The 20,000-nt window shown below is 49.1% G+C and overlaps 1 protein-coding gene across 1 annotated transcript in view; it reads right to left on the bottom strand.

Annotated features, from left to right (window-relative positions):
- Positions 1-20,000, bottom strand: part of adkb (adenosine kinase b) — a gene marked incomplete at both ends in the record, with an annotated part of 64,518 nt that overhangs the window by 33,018 nt on the left and 11,500 nt on the right. Inside the window, 2 exons of the mRNA XM_080542490.1 lie at positions 8,698-8,868; positions 10,789-10,816. Coding sequence (XP_080398616.1) covers positions 8,698-8,868; positions 10,789-10,816 — 199 coding nt within the window. The remainder of the gene's footprint in view (positions 1-8,697; positions 8,869-10,788; positions 10,817-20,000) is intronic.

Below are 20,000 nucleotides of genomic sequence, written 5' to 3'. Positions count from 1 at the left end.
TGCTCCAGGCGCAGAATCTCCCCTTACATCCAGAATTATTCTCCTTTGGAGGACTGCTCCACCGTGTGTGTGTGTGTCTGTGTGTGTGTGTGTGTCTGTCTGCCCTTTGCCCCTCTCCACCCACCCTCTACCCTCCGGCCTGGCCTCGCACTGCCCAGCTCTCTCTGAGCCTTCGCTCTCTCGATTGCTCTCTTTACCTCTCTCTCTTTCTCTCTCTCTCTACCCCTCTACCTCTCTCTCTCTCTCTGCCATCTTTCTCTGCGTGGCCCGCCCGCATGTCCGCCCGCCCGCCCGCCTGCCTGCCCGCTTAAGGGGCTCCATGGCCCCATGTTTCTCCCCCCCCCCCTCTGTCTTCCTCGTTCATTTAACCCCGGCAATTTTGAATGTTTCACGGTTCATCCCAGAGTTGTCGTGGGCGGTGGAGGGAGGGCACAATGACAGTGGTTAGCCGGCCTCCTATGGTGGCCCCACGCTGGTGCCCAGAGAGCTCTCTAACAGGCCCGGCTGGCCGGAGACGTCGTGTGGAGAAAGCCGGGGGTCCTTTCGGAGAGAGAGAGATTTCCAGCACTGTACTGTAGGCTACAGCCTAACTCCATTACAGTGTGTGTGTGTGTGTGTGGGGAGCCGTTCCTCATTCCGATCCACGCATTAGAGATGAGCCCGTCCTCCGATGTCTTCTACCTCCGCCAGCCTCCCAGGTGCTGATGTGGACGTACTGTAAGATGATTGCTGTTACTCTCAAGAGATACTGAACTACTGTGGATCGGGCTTTGGAGTCCCCCTTGTATGCTACATCCTAACTACATGTAACTACATAACTATACATCACTATCCTAACTACATGCAACTACATAACTATCCTAACTACATGCAACTACATAACTATCCTAACTACATAACTATCCTAACTACATAACTATACATCACTATCCTAACTACATGTAACTACATAACTATCCTAACTACATAACTATACATCACTATCCTAACTACATGTAACTACATAACTATCCTAACTACATAACTATCCTAACTACATAACTATCCTATCATAACTACATATCTATCATAACTACATAACTACACATCACTATCATAACTACATATCTATCATAACTACATAACTACACATCACTATCATAACTACATATCTATCATAACTACATAACTACACATAACTACATAACTACATAACTATCATAACTACTTAACTATCATAACTACATAAGTATCATAACTACATAACTATCCTATCATGACTACATAACTATCATAACTATCCTAACTACATCACTGTCCTATCCTGATGACAAGTAACTACATCACTATCATAACTACATGTAACTACATTACTATCATAACTACATCACTACATCACTATCATAACTACATGTAACTACATTACTATCATAACTACATCACTATCATAACTACATGTAACTACATCACTATCATAACTACATCACTACATCACTATCATAACTACATGTAACTACATTACTATCATAACTACATCACTACATCACTATCATAACTACATGTAACTACATTACTATCATAACTACATCACTATCATAACTACATGTAACTACATCACTATCATAACTACATCACTATCATAACTACATCACTACATTACTATCCTATCCTGATGACATGTATGTGTGGGTTTATACAGTAATTCCAGGACTCTCCAACAGACAGGCTATGTAGAGGACATAGTGAGGTACTTGGAACAGCCCTTCCACACAGTTAACGCTAACACATGCTAAACACCTCGGCGTGTGGGCTGACACAGGTCCGTATACATAAACATGCATATGCGTCCGTCCCCGGGCTGTGTTTAATGTGGGGGCCGTAACGTCGCCTAAGTGGCACTTCATGTGATCTAGTATTCAATTAAAAACCAGGTCCGCCTCGCTCTCTCATCCAGCCGGCGATCGGAGCAGCCTTAATGCGTCGGGCGCGATGGCGTGACTCACGGTACATCACAGCGGAAGGTCAATATATTCCGGCGGTGACGGAACGCCAGTGACTCATCAGAGACGGTACATTCAATTAAAAAGGCGGGTGGAGGAGGAGGAGGAACACACACGCAGCAGAAGAGGAGAGAGAGCAGTGTGTCTCTTGGTTCTCTTAACGGCTTCCTTCCTTCCTGGCCCTGATGACACTTCCTGATTGTGTCCGGTGGAGATGATGAGATGAAGATGGAAGTGTGTGTGTGTGTGTGTGTGTGTGTGTGTGTGTGTGGAGATGGCCGTTTTTTGCGCTCGGCCATTCAGGCCATGTGACTAAACACACATGGGAATCAGGGAAAAAAACATGAAGGGGGGGTGTGTGTGTGTGAGGGGGTTGTTTCAGTAGTATGACAATCGGGTGTCACTTCCCTGAACTGCTGTGAGAAGCCCGTCTCCAGTCCACTGTGGGTATAGAATCCCATGCCCAGTCCACTGTGGGTAAGCTGTCAGGGGGGGGAAATTCTTCCTCAGTTTTTTTTTTTCTGGTGAGAACAGCCCTCCAACCCTCAGGGGTCTTTAGTGAACTTGCCATCACCCACACACACACTGACAGCAGAGAGCACGCACTTCTACACTCCCGCACACGTCACCGCGGTGATAAACAGCCACAGGCCCCTGCCACCGAGATAAGGCTTCCCGGCACTCCGTCAAAAACATACAAAGAGCGGATGACGGATCAGGAGAGACGTCTGTATATAACGTCTGTATATAACGTCTGTATATAACGTATATATCTCCCCAGTGTGCCTTTTCTTTACACACGTGCACGCTCGCGCACACACACAACCACACAACCACACGCACACACACACACACACACACACACACACACACACATTATCACACTCTCACACTCACACAAATACACTTCAGCCTGTCCTGGAAAAATCATTAGAGACCCCCCCCCCCCTCCCCCATCACCACCACCTCACCCACACTGCATGCAGAAGAAGAAAATAGGGCTCAGAGCCAAAACGCCTCAGGACCGTTTCACGACAGTAACCTTGTGTAGCGCTGCTCGTATCCCTCCACCTAGATCTCGGAGCGAGAGAGAGAGAGAGAGAGAGGGGGGGGGGGGGCGGGGATGCGTACGAAAATGAAACAAGATGAACCACAAAGAATACCACAGTTAAGAGAACGGTCATAAAAGACAGACGGAGGAGGAGGAGGAGGAGGAAGAAGAAATGTGTCATTTTCACTTTCGCCTTAATAGCCCGGGGAGCAGAGTGGGGCTAAATGCTCTTTAAAAACAGCTTGAACACAGAAATGATGATGACTCCTTTGCCTGCGCGAAGCACATTAATACCGAGGCCCTGTGCTATTTCCACTGTTGTTAAACGGCTCGCCTGTTGAGTATTAAATTACAATGGTAGGCTTCCTCGTTTAGGGAGGCCCGAATCTGGCCCACATAAATAAGCTCCTCCAGAGTGTGGAGGTGTGAGTGGGTTGGACAGGACCCGCTCTGCCTGGCATGGGGGGGGGTACGGGGGGGGGGGGGGTACGGGGGAGTATAATGACGGAAGATGGAGGGAGGGATGGGGGAGAGGGAGATGGGGAGAGAGAGAGAAAGAGAGAGGTAGAGAAAGAGAGAGATAGGATGAGAGAGAGGGAGTGAGAGAGAAGGGGAGAGAGAGAATGTGAGGGGGGGGGGGGGGGGGTTGGCTGTAGGGCGAAACCTAAATCTCCTCATCTGCAGCAGCGTTTTATGAGGGAAGCACCATTTAAATCATTTAACTGTTGCTCCTTCTGCCCAGATATATATACATATATATATATATATAAATAAATATATATATTTAAAAACGACACCAATTACTTAAAATGGTCTAAATCGAGCCGCCAATGAATCCCAGCTTACCCGACATCAGTCAGGGTGATTAATTCTGTCTGAATTAATCGTTCCGTTCGTCTATGATACTGTCAAAAAATCCCACAACATCCGCTCGACGTTAAACGGACCAATCCCTCTCCTCTCCCCTATTGTGTGTGTGTTTTTTTAATTTTCTTTTTTCTTTTTTTATCTCATTTTAGCTCAAATAAGGGCCAAAAAAGCAAATTGTGGGATAATTTTTATCGGGCTTGGCGCGGATCCGCCGGTTCTTCTGAGCGTTAATGATTCCCTCGTTCGGGGCCTAATTAACTGTGGCCATAAAAACGTATGGGGAGATGGAACGCCCAGGGTGTCATGTCAGGTAGTGGAGGAGAGGGGGGAGGGGGAGGATGGACACAGGAGGGCTCAATTAGGCCCTGCGCTGCTCCCAGGTTACCACCTGACATGTTAGCCAATTAAGAGGAGCAGGATGTGATGTCAGCCTGCGCCGAGGGGGCTCAGCGGCGCTGCAAGGCGACATGGAGACGGACTACTCCACCTCCTCCTCCACCACTTCTCCATCTCCTACTCCTCTCCTCTCCACCTCCACCACCTCTCCTCCTCTCCTCCACCTCTCCTCCTCTCCTCCTCTCCTCCACCTCCCCAGGCCAGCCAGGAGCAGAGAGACACGGCCCTCCGTGTCCCAGTAAGGCAGTCATTACAGGCGGGATGGGAGAGAGAGAGGCTGATAGGCTGGGCCGGCCGGCCACGACCACTCCAGTGTTCAAACAAGCACCAGCAGGGTCCAGTTACAGCAGAATTACCCAGGGTACCCACTGTCAGGCTCACACACACACACACACACACACACACACACACACACACACACAGGTGCTCACACCACACCACACACACGCATGCACACTCACACACAGGCGCAAAGCCGCAAACACACACTCACTCACACACAGGCGCACACAGGTGCACACAGGCACACACACACACACACACACACACACACACACACACACACTATACACACTATACACTATACACACTTCATCACAAAGAAGCAGGTAGAAACTGCCAGCCATCTTTGTCTTCGAGGTCCTGGTATTGTCGTAGGGATTTGTTTAGAAATTCAAACTGAAACTGAGAAGAGTGATTAACTATGATTAACAGTAATAACCATGATTAAGGGGTTAACTCGGATTAAAACGTCTAATTCCCGTGAATCTAAACGAAAACAAACAACGGCAAAGTCAAAATGGCCGACGATGTTTAAACAAGTCGGCTGACATAATGTTGACATAATGTTGCTTATTCTCTGTCTGCAGGCTAGGGAAGTCTGTCTGTCTGTGTGATCCTGACTGCAGGCTTGGAGGGTCTGTGTGTCTGTCTGTCTGTCTGTCTGCCTGTCTGCCTGTCTGCCTGTCTGCCTGCCTGCCTGCCTGTCTGCCTTTCTGCCTGCCTGTCCGTCCATCCATCCGTCTGTGTGTCTGTCTGTCTGTGGACAGGCCAGGGGGGTCTGCCTGTCTGTCCGTCCGTACATCTGTGTGATCCTGACTGTCACTGAGTTGTTATGAAAGCACCGTAGGCTGAGGCTGAATCATCACCAGGGGGGAAAGTGTGTGTGTGTGTGTGTGTGTGTGTGTGTGTGTGTGTGGGTGTGTGTGGGTGTGTGTGGGTGTGTGTGGGTGTGTTTTGGGGCGACTTGGGGGTGAGTGTGTCTGAGGAAGTCCTGTTGCCTGTCACTCATCATCATGCACCATGCATGACCGCCAAGCACCCTGGCTGGCTCAGACAGAGCAGCACACACAGACACACACACACACACACGCACGCCAAGTACCCAGGCTGGCTCAGAAACAGCAGGAGGCCCGGGGCCCCATCCGATGAGCAGTCACTCCTACCCCCTCCAGCCCCCGAGGCGTCAAAAACACTGCGGACATGGAGGGAAGGATCCCACCCGGCTCAACACAGCTCAACACAGAGACATGGAGGGAGGGATCCCACCCGGCTCAACACAGCTCAACACAGAGACATGGAGGGAGGGATCCCACCCGGCTCAACACAGCTCAACACAGAGACATGGAGGGAGGGATCCCACCCGGCTCAACACAGCTCCATCCCAGAGACGGGGGGGAGTCGGGAAGACCGGAGCCGGGTTGTGGAAGAAGCAGCCTTCCACTACAGGGCGGTTCTTCTCCTGAGGAATATTTCGGGAAACAGCGCGGCGCTGGATTGCATCATCCTCAAAAACCCGGTATGGCGTTTCTTCATGTCAAAGAAGAGGCGTGAAAAAATACCAGCCCAAAAAACTAGCAAAACCAGTGAGGGACATCGTGGATCGTTGTCGACCGAAGACAGTTAATCTGTCGTTACTAAAATATCGGGTTCGGTTTCACAGACAAGGCTTAAGCCGAGTACAGGATTAAATCACCGCTCGCAATGGAAAAATCTCCAGCGAGGATGTTTTTTAGTCTGGGATTAGTCTTAATCCGAGTGCATGTAACCAGCCTGTGTAGTTTAATTTGCCTTGTAATGTTGACATAGTGGCACGGCCAAGTTCACAGCGTGGGACAGCGGCGTCACATTCTTTGGGGGAGAAACGCTGCGCTTGACTCGCTTCAGGCGTCGGAAGGGACTTATTGCCGTATGTTATTGTCTTATGCTATTGTTTTATATTATTGTTTGATGTTATTGTCTTATTGTCTTATGCTATTGTTTTATATTATTGTTTGATGTTATTGTCTTATTGTCTTATGCTATTGTTTTATATTATTGTTTGATGTTATTGTTTTTATTGCATTGACATTGTTGATTGATGTTGACTGATTGTCATATTGTTCATATATGCCACTTAGCTGATGCTTATATCCAAAGCAACATCCATTGCAGCGAGTGCATACCTTTTTCAGTATACGTGGTCCCGAAGGGAATCGAACCCACAACCTAAGCGCTGTTAGCGCCAACTGTGCCACAGAGGACCACCTTGTTGAAGAGTTGATTCCCCCAAGCCTTTCGTTACATGGAGTAGTAAATGCACGGCACTTACTCCAAAGCGCTTTACAACGGCCTCTCATTCACCCATTCACACACACATTCACACACCAATGGCGGCAAGCTACCATGCAAGGCACCGGCCCCGCTCATTGGGAGGAATTTGAGGTTCAGTGAGTTGCCCCAAGGACAAATCGTCATGTGGCCAGTCGGGGATCGAACCACCGGACCGCTGACCTTTGCGATCATTAGACATTGGCTCTACCTCCTGAGCCACAGCCGCCCCTACTGGGGCTGGTCGGGGCCACAGGACCACAGGTAATAACAGGTAATAACAGGTAATAACAGGTAATAACAGGTATAATAACACCAGCATCTGGTTGGGATGCGGAGGACGTGTGGCAACGGCATCTCCCAAAGATCATTACCTCTCCTTTAGAATTTAAAAACAAACTAACGTCACAATTATTCCAGTCATTATCGTTTAATGAGCGGAGGTGTGAAGCCCAACAGTCCCGCCTTTCCCGCTCACCCTAAAAAGAAAATCCATACCGTTTGCAAAATGTACACCGCGCTCTCTCCGACAGAATCGTTCCTCACGGCAATTAGGAGAGAGAGAGAGAGAGAGAGAGAGAGAGAGAGAGAGAGAGAGAGAGAGAGAGAGAGAGAGAGAGAGAGAGAGAAGAGTAGGTGTGTGTGATATGCAAAGGGGGGAATATCTCATGGCGGGGGAGAGAGAGAGAGAGGGAGAGAGAGAGAGAGAGAAAGCGAAGGCGGGAAAAAAAGAAAAGAAAAGCTGAAGTCAGCAATAGCCATAAATCCTCAAGATGCAGAGTGGGTTCTTCCAGGCCGGTGCCGGGGGGGCCCGTGGAGCCCATGGATCTCTGGGTCGGTCTCAGGCCCTGTTCAGTAGCTTTAGGGACACTTCCAAAGCCCCTGTCCCCCCCCACCCCCCCCCCCCCCCCCTCCCCCGCCCGCCCGCCTCCCCACCCCCACCCCAAAGGTGCAGTTTGTCTGAGCTCCACGTCTCCGGCTGGACGAGGGTGAGTCAGGCTTGGCCGTCGCCCCGTGTAAGAGGAGAGTTCCCCGGGAGCAGCGGTACGGTGCGTGACCCCCGCCTGACCCCCAGCCCCGACTACTAACTCACTACATCCACGCGGGGCGCCCCGGGGGGGGGGGGGGGAAATCAATAGATTAACTGGCATGAAATGGTGACACGATTGAGACGAATGATTATTGAACTAATTCTTATCGGTCTCTTTAGACTGGTTGGTGGCTAAGTGAAATGTTAAATGGGTATGGGGGGGGGGGGGGGGGGGGAAGAGAGGGGGAAGGGGAGGAGGGGGAGAGAGGGAAGAAAAGAAAGGCGAGTGGACAGGGCACTCTGTTTCCCTTTCAACAAGGTGAGAGGATCTAATGGTCAAAATGGAAGCACCCTCACTCACTGTCCCCGACTACACACGCACACACACACACACACTCAATGTCACACACACATACACACACACCCTCACTCACTGTCCCCGACTCTCCAATACACACAAACACACACACACACACACACACGCACGCACGCACGTCCTCCCACGCAAACACACACACACGCACGCACACACACACACACGCACGCACGCTCACACACACGCACACGCACCCACACAGTGTATACACACACACACACACACAGTGTACCCATACATACATACAGTGTACCCACTCAGACACAGACACACAGACACCACACACCGACACACTCCCACACACACGCACACGCACACGCACACTAAACCAGAACAATGTGTTTTTGAACTGTGTAAACGCACATCAATCCTGCGGGGGCCTTGACAAATGGCCTGTTTCACTCACCGTCTCGTTGCCAAACAAGATGTCCACGTACGGCATGACCTTCATCATGGGCTCCTGGAAGAACTGGCTGATGAAGGGAGCCGAGAGATTCAGGCTGAAGACCTTGTTGTTCTCCGAGGCGTGCTTGGCCACCTTCAGGATGGACTCAGGGGACACGGTCAGGAAGAAACCCTGGAAACCAGAGACAGAGAGGATAAACACACCGACCAGAAGGGAAAATAACGCTGATTTCATCGGGTTTGGATCACAGATGCCTACTGAAACATTCCCATAGCTCCCATAGTACATTTGCAGGCTACTGAAACATTCCCATAGCTCCCATAGTACATTTGCAGGCTACTGAAACATTCCCAGTGCTCCCATAGTACATTTGCAGGCTACTGAAACATTCCCATAGCTCCCATAGTACATTTGCAGGCTACTGAAACATCCCCAGTGCTCCCACAGCTACTGAAACATTCCCAGTGCTCCCACAGCTACTGAAACATTCCCAAAGATAGGATCCCCATTAGCTGATGGCCATAGCATCAATTCGTCATTCCTGGGGTACGAATCCATTACATCATATTCATCCTATACATAAATCCATTACATCATATTCATCCTATAAATAAATCCATTACATCATATTCATCCTATAAATAAATCCATTACATCATATTCATCCTATAAATAAATCCATATACATGTTACATACATACAACAACAACATTTGTGTCACATTATGTTCATCACATGTTCACCTCTGGGGGCGGCTGCGGCTCAGGAGGTAGAGTCGGTGTCTAATGATCGCAAGGTTGGAAATCAGCGGTTCGAGCCCCGACGGGCCACATATCGAAGTGTCCTTGGGCAAGACACTGAACCCCAAATTGCTCCCAATGAGCAGGACCGGCACCTTGCATGGTAGCTTGCCGCCATTGGTGTGTGAATGTGTGTGTGAATGGGTGAATGAGAGGCCGTTGTAAAGCGCTTTGGAATAAGGCGCTATATAAGTGCAGTCCATTTACCATTTACCTCTAATTATGTTACATTAAAAAAGAAACATTCAATTATGATGTACCTTCATTTCTGACTCTGCTTACCCGATGGATTCTGACAAGACAATGGAGGGGGGGGGGGGGGGGGGCATGGTTCAACGACTATGTAACCAGGTGTGGCATTAAAATATCATGAGAGCAAAAAGACATGAGTGCAGCTGAAACAGGGATGGGTTAAGGAGCGTTTAACTTAAATGGTTTCTTGGAACGGAGCTGCTGGAGAACAAAGAAGAAGGGGGCAGGAAAAATCCATCTTGGACAAAGACGGTGGCTGGGGTCCAAGGCCCTGGACGGGGAGGAAGCAACATGCACGTATCCGATGGTCGGCGGAACAAAAGTCTGGTCTGGACTCTCCTTACGGGGAAACAGGAGAGCCAGGTCTCCTCATTGTGTGAATGAATACAAATCAGGTAAGAAAACACCTTTGTGTTTCAGGTTGAAACCCGAGGCCGAGACTCTCCTGCAAAAAAAAACTAAAAAAAAACACAGAAACACCCCCCTCCTTTGATACTGATCTTCTTAACCTTGTTTTTCAGCTACAAGCTTCTCTATAAAACCACTGTGTCACAATAGGGGCCCCCGAGAAAGAAGGGAAATAGAGAAATAGAGTGAGAGAGAGAGAGAGAGAGAGAGAGAGAGAGAGAGAGAGAGAGAGAGAGAGAGAGAGAGAGAGAGAGAGGGGGTGAGACGGAAAAGAAAAAAAAAACAGTCTGCATGGCGATACATTTAATCTTGCTGAAAAGCTTCCATTGTGGGGCGACAGCGGAGTTGTCATTAAAGCGCGTATGACATTTGCAGCGACGGAAGAGCGACCTTCATGTAAAATAAAGGGTGGATAATAAAACCGAACGGAGGGTGGCCCGTGTCGTCTATCAACTGTACAATGTATTACATGGGACTAAGTGGGTGAATATTTAATTACATATTCATGCAGTCTTTTTGGGTAGCTCTCTCTCTAGGGTGAGATTTTACCTCATTACCTCACTGTTAGAATAGGCCTTGTCGTGTGGCTGAGGGGAGACTAGTGTCTGGGGTTTAGGGGCCGGGTCAGTACCCTTTTGGTCGCTGGGTCGTGGTGCCATCTGTCGTGAAGGGAAGAGGTGTTCTGAATGGGTCTTGGTATCACAAAGGAGGCTCACTCTGGGACTAATGGCCCATCATTGACCCTGACATTTCTCTTTAGGAAGGTGCCAACGTGTCAGAGGGAATGGGGGGGGATTGTTTTTCGGACATAAATGGCCTTTTTGTAGTTTGAAGATAAACTGTCATGGTTACCATAACGATAGCCCTGATCAAAGGGGCCGGGGCTCGATCAGATATCCAGAGGGCTGGTGAACTTTAAGAGCCGTGCCACGGCCACTCTAGTCCCACACTACTCTAACACACTCTAGTCCCACTCCACTCTAACACACTCTAGTCCCACACTACTCTAACACACTCTAGTGCCACACCACTCTAACACACTCTAGTCCCACACCACTCTAACACACTCTAGTTCCACACCACTCTAACACACTCTAGTCCCACACCACTCTAACACACTCTAACACACTCTAACACACTCTAGTCCCACTCCACTCTAACACACTCTAGTCCCACTCCACTCTAACACACTCTAGTCCCACTCCACTCTAGTCCCACACCACTCTAACACCACTCTAACATACTCTAACACACTCTAACACACTCTAGTCCCACTCCACTCTAACACACTCTAGTCCCACTCCACTCTAGTCCCACACCACTCTAACACCACTCTAACACACTCTAACACACTCTAGTGCCACACCACTCTAACACACTCTAGTTCCACACCACTCTAACACACTCTAGTCCCACTCCACTCTAACACACTCTAGTCCCACTCCACTCTAACACACTCTAGTCCCACTCCACTCTAGTCCCACACCACTCTAACACCACTCTAACACCACTCTAACACACTCTAACACACTCTAGCACCACTCTAACACACTCTAGTCCCACACCACTCTAACACACCAGTCCCACACCGGAGCTGTTGTGTTATAGACTGGTGACTACACCACCACGTCTAACACTAACTACACCACCATGTCTAACTACACCACCATGTCTAACACTGACTACACCACCACGTCTAACACTAACTACACCACCATGTCTAACACTAACTACACCACCATGTCTAACACTAACTACACCACCATGTCTAACACTAACTACACCACCATGTCTAACACTAACTACACCACCATGTCTAACACTAACTACACCACCATGTCTAACACTAACTACACCACCATGTCTAACACTAACTACACCACCACGTCTAACACTAACTACACCACCATGTCTAACACTAACTACACCACCATGTCTAACACTGACTACACCACCATGTCTAACACTAACTACACCACCATGTCTAACACTAACTACACCACCATGTCTAACACTAACTACACCACCATGTCTAACACTAACTACACCACCATGTCTAACACTAACTACACCACCATGTCTAACACTAACTACACCACCACGTCTAACACTAACTACACCACCACGTCTAACACTAACTACACCACCATGTCTAACACTAACTACACCACCATGTCTAACACTGACTACACCACCATGTCTAACACTAACTACACCACCATGTCTAACACTAACTACACCACCATGTCTAACACTAACTACACCACCATGTCTAACACTAACTACACCACCATGTCTAACACTAACTACACCACCACGTCTAACACTAACTACACCACCATGTCTAACACTAACTACACCACCATGTCTAACACTAACTACACCACCACGTCTAACACTAACTACACCACCATGTCTAACACTAACTACACCACCATGTCTAACACTAACTACACCACCATGTCTAACACTAACTACACCACCATGTCTAACACTAACTACACCACCACATCTAACACTAACTACACCACCACGTCTAACACTAACTACACCACCACGTCTAACACTAACTACACCACCACGTCTAACACTAACTACACCACCATGTCTAACACTAACTACACCACCACGTCTAACACTAACTACACCACCACCATGTCTAACACTAACTACACCACCACGTCTAACACTAACTACACCACCACGTCTAACACTAACTACACCACCACCATGTCTAACACTAACTACACCACCACGTCTAACACTAACTACACCACCACGTCTAACACTAACTACACCACCACGTCTAACACTAACTACACCACCATGTCTAACACTAACTACACCACCACGTCTAACACTAACTACACCACCATGTCTAACACTAACTACACCACCATGTCTAACACTAACTACACCACCATGTCTAACACTAACTACACCACCATGTCTAACACTAACTACACCACCACGTCTAACACTAACTACACCACCATGTCTAACACTAACTACACCACCATGTCTAACACTAACTACACCACCACGTCTAACACTAACTACACCACCATGTCTAACACTAACTACACCACCATGTCTAACACTAACTACACCACCATGTCTAACACTAACTACACCACCATGTCTAACACTAACTACACCACCACATCTAACACTAACTACACCACCACGTCTAACACTAACTACACCACCACGTCTAACACTAACTACACCACCACGTCTAACACTAACTACACCACCATGTCTAACACTAACTACACCACCACGTCTAACACTAACTACACCACCACCATGTCTAACACTAACTACACCACCACGTCTAACACTAACTACACCACCACGTCTAACACTAACTACACCACCACCATGTCTAACACTAACTACACCACCACGTCTAACACTAACTACACCACCACGTCTAACACTAACTACACCACCACGTCTAACACTAACTACACCACCATGTCTAACACTAACTACACCACCACGTCTAACACTAACTACACCACCATGTCTAACACTAACTACACCACCATGTCTAACACTAACTACACCACCACGTCTAACACTAACTACACCACCACGTCTAACACTAACTACACCACCATGTCTAACACTAACTACACCACCATGTCTAACACTAACTACACCACCATGTCTAACACTAACTACACCACCACGTCTAACACTAACTACACCACCACCATGTCTAACACTAACTACACCACCACGTCTAACACTAACTACACCACCATGTCTAACACTAACTACACCACCATGTCTAACACTAACTACACCACCACCACTAACTACACCACCACGTCTAACACTAACTACACCACCACGTCTAACACTAACTACACCACCACGTCTAATAGTAACCTCACCACCACGGATAATGGCTACAGCTAATGCTAACTACACCACCACGTCTAACCCTAACTACGCCACCACTCTGCCACCTGCAGTGAATAGCTCTCACTTTCTGCACAGAAATGTTACAGTACAATACTTTCAGTGAAGCTCGAGACTCCAGTTTGATATTTTAATTTTCACGTCAGTGTCATTCGACAACGTGACATCCTGACATAGCCCCCTACTCCGCGCCTCCACTCCAGATGACACATTTGAACAAATATCTGCAATTATGCTCAATCCCGAGGCCTTCCATACCTCCACCTGAACTCCTTCCTAGTCCTCACGACGCCTCAGTCAAAGCTAGACGTCCCCCCCACCCCCGTCATGTATAAAAACCGATCCTTTCCCTTCCCCATTAAAACTTTTTGTGTTTCTGTGTTTGAAGTTTCGAGAAATGCCCTGGGCAGCCCCCTTTCATAAAACCAGCTCCCATTTTTTTGTTCCCCTGGTGACTCTCAATGGCTTGTGGGTGAGAAAGCGCAGGGCCGGAGCCATGTGAAATTACAGTTCCCATCGCCGGAGCCTGACTTTGCGGGGCAAAGAAATCGGAGAAGCGGAGAGTCTTTAGCGCTGTGCCGCAGATCGTGTGTGTAGAGAACAGATCTGGTTTCCCCAGGTGTCAGAAAGGTCTTGTGAAGCAGAGGGCGTATTACCTTGCAGGTCAGGATGATCAAAGTGCTGGGTACACTTTGTACAATTTCCCTCCCCGCCGTCCAGCCAAAACATTTAATAAGGGGGTATTCAGAGACGTGTTTTCTTGGCAAGCAATAATACTAAGTGATGTTTGGCCATGTCGCAAAGCTGTAATTTGAGGGGGGGGGTGGGTGTGGGAGGGGGGGGGGTGACTTGGAAAAGTAATGCACTCATTTTCGGGGTGTTTACCTCAAAAGAGGAAAGACTTCCACTTGAGTCACACAATGAAAAAATGTCTTAAATGGCAGTTGGGAGATGAAATGGGTTGTAATTCGACCACAGACTCAGTCTCTCTGAGAAGCAGTAGGAGCTATTCTATTCTATACCCTAACAGCTCCTTTCTCTGGTATCAAGAAGCTTTTCTTTTTTCTTTTTTTTTACTTCAGTCTTCAACATCAGAAAAGTCTGTGGCAGTGATAGATGAGGTGACGTCACCGGGAACCTAAAATAAAAAAGCTAGGCATCTGAAGGGTAAAAAAAAGATCTATTTTGGGAAGGGCATTTTCACGTGGGGGCCGCCACCAGAGGTGGTCATGGAAAAGGAGGGGAAAAAGAAAAAAGAAAAGCTGTTATTTTTTTCCTTCTACAGAGGGCTATTTTTAATTCCGCTGGGGTAAAAGGGGGGTTTAAAATACTGTGTCACGGCGCTTGACTTGACACTTCCCATTACTCATAAGAGTGATGGAGAGAACACAGAAACGACGGAAGCCTTTAGAGCTCAAGCACAAATAAAGTACAGTACACCTTCTAGCAGAAGATCTATCAAAGCTCTCTCTCTCTCTCTCTCTCGCTTTCTCTCTCTCCCCTGTATATCACAGCTCTTTTACACTCGGGCTTTGTTCCAGATAGCATGGTGGCTAGTGAGCGTCTAGCTCCTATAGGTTACAGTGTTGGTGACAAAGCTGTGCTACTGGCCTGCCCTGCCGTGCCCTCTCTCTCCCCCTGTCATTACTATGGACAACCCCCCATCACGCTCCCTTGTCGCAGAGGGGTTCATTACACAGAAGTAGATGTCACACAGATCAGAATGTGTGTGACGCAGCCTGCCACACACAGCTCTTCTCTCTCTCTCTCTCTCTCCCTCCCGCTCGCTCTCTCTCTCTCCCTCCCTCGCTCTCTCTCTCCCTCCCTCCTTCTTGGATTGTCTGTGTAAAGCTGCCGATCGATAGGCTGAGGTTTGGAGCTTCATTAGCTCAGTATGACTCCATCTCCCATCAACACACACACACACACAGACACACACAGAGACAAACACACACACACATACACACAGACACACACAGAGACAAACACACACACGGCGTGCTACACACTGGTGTTTTCCTGAGATGTTTCACTCCTCTATTGAAGGCCTGCTGTCTGTCTGTCTCACACGCACAAACACACATACACACACATACACATACACACACAAACACGTGCTTCGTAGATGAGGGTAGAGAGAGAGAGAGAGAGAGAGAGAGAGAGAGAGAGAGAGAGAGAGAGAGAGAGAGAGAGAGAGAGAAGTGAAGCAAGGGAGTAACGGTGCTGGAAAGTGTGTCTTGATTGGATAAAAAAAAGAAGAGAGGATGAAAAAAAGAGAAGAAATCACAGAGAAGGCGAGCGTGCTCTTGAAAGACGACGGTACTCTCTCTCTCTCTCTCTCTCTCCACTATATTCCTCAACCCGCTTTCAAAGGAACGTGGGTAGCTGGCACGCCATCGGGGGGGAGCGGGGGTGGGGGGGGCGCTTTCTACATCGCTAACGATGTCTCTTATTAGAAGGGCCACTTGGTTTCATCGAGACACAAAAGGTTCAATTAGACCCGTAGAACGCCGCCGTGACAAACGTGCGTCCGACAGGAAACCGCCGACCACCAATCCCATCGCCCGCCCGCCCGCCTGCCCGCCTGCCCTCCCCGAGCCACCACCAGTCTAGTTCGGCGTTCCCGAGGCCGATCAAACCCGCCCCCCCCCCTCCACAAAAAAACCAAAAAAACAATGCTGTGATCCGACTCCACTGTGATCCGACCGTTCCTGATAACATCTGCTGCTTCTTCTTCTCTAGCATTAAGCATCATGTTCTGGGGAGACCTTATCAGAGAGAGAGAGAGAGAGAGAGAGAGAGAGAGAGTGTAAGGAATGTATCTATCTACTTCTGAGAGAAGGGAGTTGGGGGGGGGGACTTGGAGGGAGGCCAAGCTGTGCTGGAGAGAGGAGCGGAGGCCTGGCTTGTAAAGGGCTCCTATGAGAGGAGATGGAGGAGAGGTATGGCATCAGTCACGCTGAGCTCTCCAGAGCAACATCAATGTGCCACAAAACACTGGATTTAACAACTGGAGGAAGAAAAGAAAAAAGTGAAATATGAAAAAAGAAAATACAAGACTTACTCTCTTCCCCTCCCTGCTAGAGTATTTATTTCTTGGAACTCACTTCTCTCTCTCTCTCTCTCTCTCCCTCTCTCTCTCTCCCTCGTCTGAGCTATCTCTCTCTCTCTCGTTCGTTCGTTCTCTCTCTCTCTCTCTCTCGTTCGTTCTCTCTCTCGTTCGCGCTCTCTCTCTCTCTCTCTCTCTCTCTCTGTCTCGTCTGAGCTATCTCTCTCTCCCTGAGATCTCTCTCTCACTCCATCTCTCTCTTTCTCTCCATTACTCTCTCTCTCCTCATCCCACCCTCCCTGAGCTCTCTCTCTCTCTCCATCCATACCTCCCTCCCTCTCTCCCCCCCCTCCCTCTCTGCTTTGAATGTTAGTCGATTTCCAACAGAACAGACTGTACTGTCGTTCCCTCTGTGGGTAGTAAAAACTACGGAGAGATGCAGCTGGAAGGTCACAGCGAGCGGTGCCCAAAAACAACCGGCGGACAGTTACCCGCACCAAGGTTATGCTCGTTACTGCCCCTGCCAGGGTAAAACAAGGCGCTCGCCTGCGGGCCCGACTGCGGGCCGCTTCGGAGGGGTAGCGCGTCACTGCGCGGCACTGCAATTTCTACGGCCATGAGAGAGAGAGAGTACATAATCACATTACCCCCCCGGCCCTGACTGCATCAGAGTACCGGGTGAGAAGGTTCCTCGATGGAAACCCCCCCCCCCCCCCCCCCCCCCCCCCGCACCTCACCTCTCACCCCCCCGGCCGTAACCCAACAGAGAGGTCCATAAAGGGACAGGCCTTTTCGGAACATACTGGAAAGAAATTGGCAGTGATTAAGAATGGTATCTTACTAATAACATTATGGGATCAAGCTTCAGGGGTCTCTCGGAAATCACTGGCTCGCGCTCTCCTCTCCTCCTCCTTAAGCTCCCGAGGTTCAGAAATGTGTTGGCCGGAGCGCGAGGCCAAGCTGAAGAAGGCGAGGGGGGATGCCAAGGAATGTACTTAAGATCTAAAACAGACAAAGACCGAAAGCCAAGAGCCGGCTTCGGACGCCAATACCAATCCACGGAATAACTCAAGAGCATCGCACAAGCCCCCCCCCCCCCACCCCCCGGACTCCCCCCCACCCCCCGGACTCCCCCCGGACTCCCCCCTTACACACACACCATATGAAGCCCCCCCCCACCCCCCGGACCCCCCCCTTACACACACACCATATGAAGCCCCCCCCCCCCCCCGGACTCCCCCTTACACACACACCATATGAAGCCCCCCCCCCACCCCCCGGACCCCCCCCGTACACACACACCATATGCTTCCTATGTTCAGGGCAACAACAAGGTACTCTGTTAACACGGCCGCGTTTTTTTTCTTTTCTTTTTTCTTCCTCCACACCTTCTAACTTTGTTGTCATTGAAAACCAACAAAACAAAGATTGTGTTAGACATAACTCGGTCTGTTTACCGTGTCTTCATGCTACACGGGGAATTCATTTTCACTTCGTTTTCTACTGCTGTTCGGTTCTGTTCTGCCGCTAACAGTACAGACATCCACAGTATATCAACAACAAAGTGGTTAGCAGGGAGTTAAGGCTGGCTAATGCATCCACTCTCAAGTGCCCTTCTCTGCCACACCATCACTTCATTAGCATTTTTTGCGCTAGCAGTTCTCTCTCCTTCAATACCTCTGAAGGAGAAACAACGTTGCAGCTGTAATCTGGACACACACACACACACACACACACACACACACACACACACACATACGGGCACACGCACATGCGCACAGGCGCACACACACACAGGCACCGGCAGACGCACACACACACACACACACACACACGCGCGCATGCACGCACACAGACACAGACACACGCACACACACACGCACACAGTTTTGGACTCAAGTTTAGCTCCTGCTGCTCCTACAGTGCTTCAGTTCAGGATGGGGACTGGGAAGAGAGGAGGAGAGGAGGAGGAGGAGAGGAGGGAGGGAGGGAGGGAGGCGGGGGCTGATGGAAAATGATGGAATAACAGTCTGCTATAACACACCTATATGGAAACAGATGTTGAGACTTCAGACTCTTTTTCCTGCAGAATTGGCTGGAGAGGACGTATTAATATATGGGTCAGATGTATAAAGCAGAGGGGTCTAGTGTTGCTGTGTCTGCACCGGGAGAGAGAGGGAGGGAGAGAGAGAAAGAGAAAGAGAGAGAGAGAGAGAGAGAGAAAGAGAGAGAGACACAGAGAGAGAGAAAGAGAGAGAGAGAGAGAGAGAGAGAGAGAGAGGTGTCTCCACTTTCAACGCCAAATCCTAGACGTGGAGTGCAGACAAAAAAAAAGTTGGACATTCCTTGACGGTGTTGCACAGAAGTGAACACTCCCAAATGTGTCGCTGTGTATGGAAGGGGGGAAAATGAATTGGAACACTTAAGTTAAACACTCCGATAGTTGGATCTGAGGGGGGGCCGGAGGTCAGTCCAGAGAGAGAACGAGAGAGAGAACGAGAGAGAGAGAGAGAGAGAGAGAGAGAGAGAGAGAGAGAGAGAGAGAGAGAGAGAGAGAGAGAGAGAGAGAGAGAGAAGGGCTAGTTAATGCAACAGATCGGAAAATTGCAAGTAATTGCAGAGGCCGTTGAATCATATTTGGTTTTGGTTGGGAGACTAAAATAACAAAGCTCTGATTGCTGGGGCTGGGGCTGGGGGGTCAGGTGTGGGGCTAGGCCTGGAGCTGGGGCTTGCAAAGTCTAGGGGCTAGGGATAGGGAGAGAGAGAAATAGAGAGGTTGGGGGGAGAGGAGGGGAGAAAGAGAGAGAAGGGAGAGAGAGGGGAGAGGTTGGGAGGGAGAGAGGAGGGGAGAGAGAGAGAGG

The sequence above is a fragment of the Nansenia antarctica genome (assembly GCF_963989245.1).
Source record: "Nansenia antarctica genome assembly, chromosome: 11".
Taxonomy (NCBI): domain Eukaryota; kingdom Metazoa; phylum Chordata; class Actinopteri; order Argentiniformes; family Microstomatidae; genus Nansenia; species Nansenia antarctica.
The sequence above is the reverse complement of the archived record's forward strand: the minus strand, read 5'-3'. Positions and strand labels throughout refer to the sequence as shown.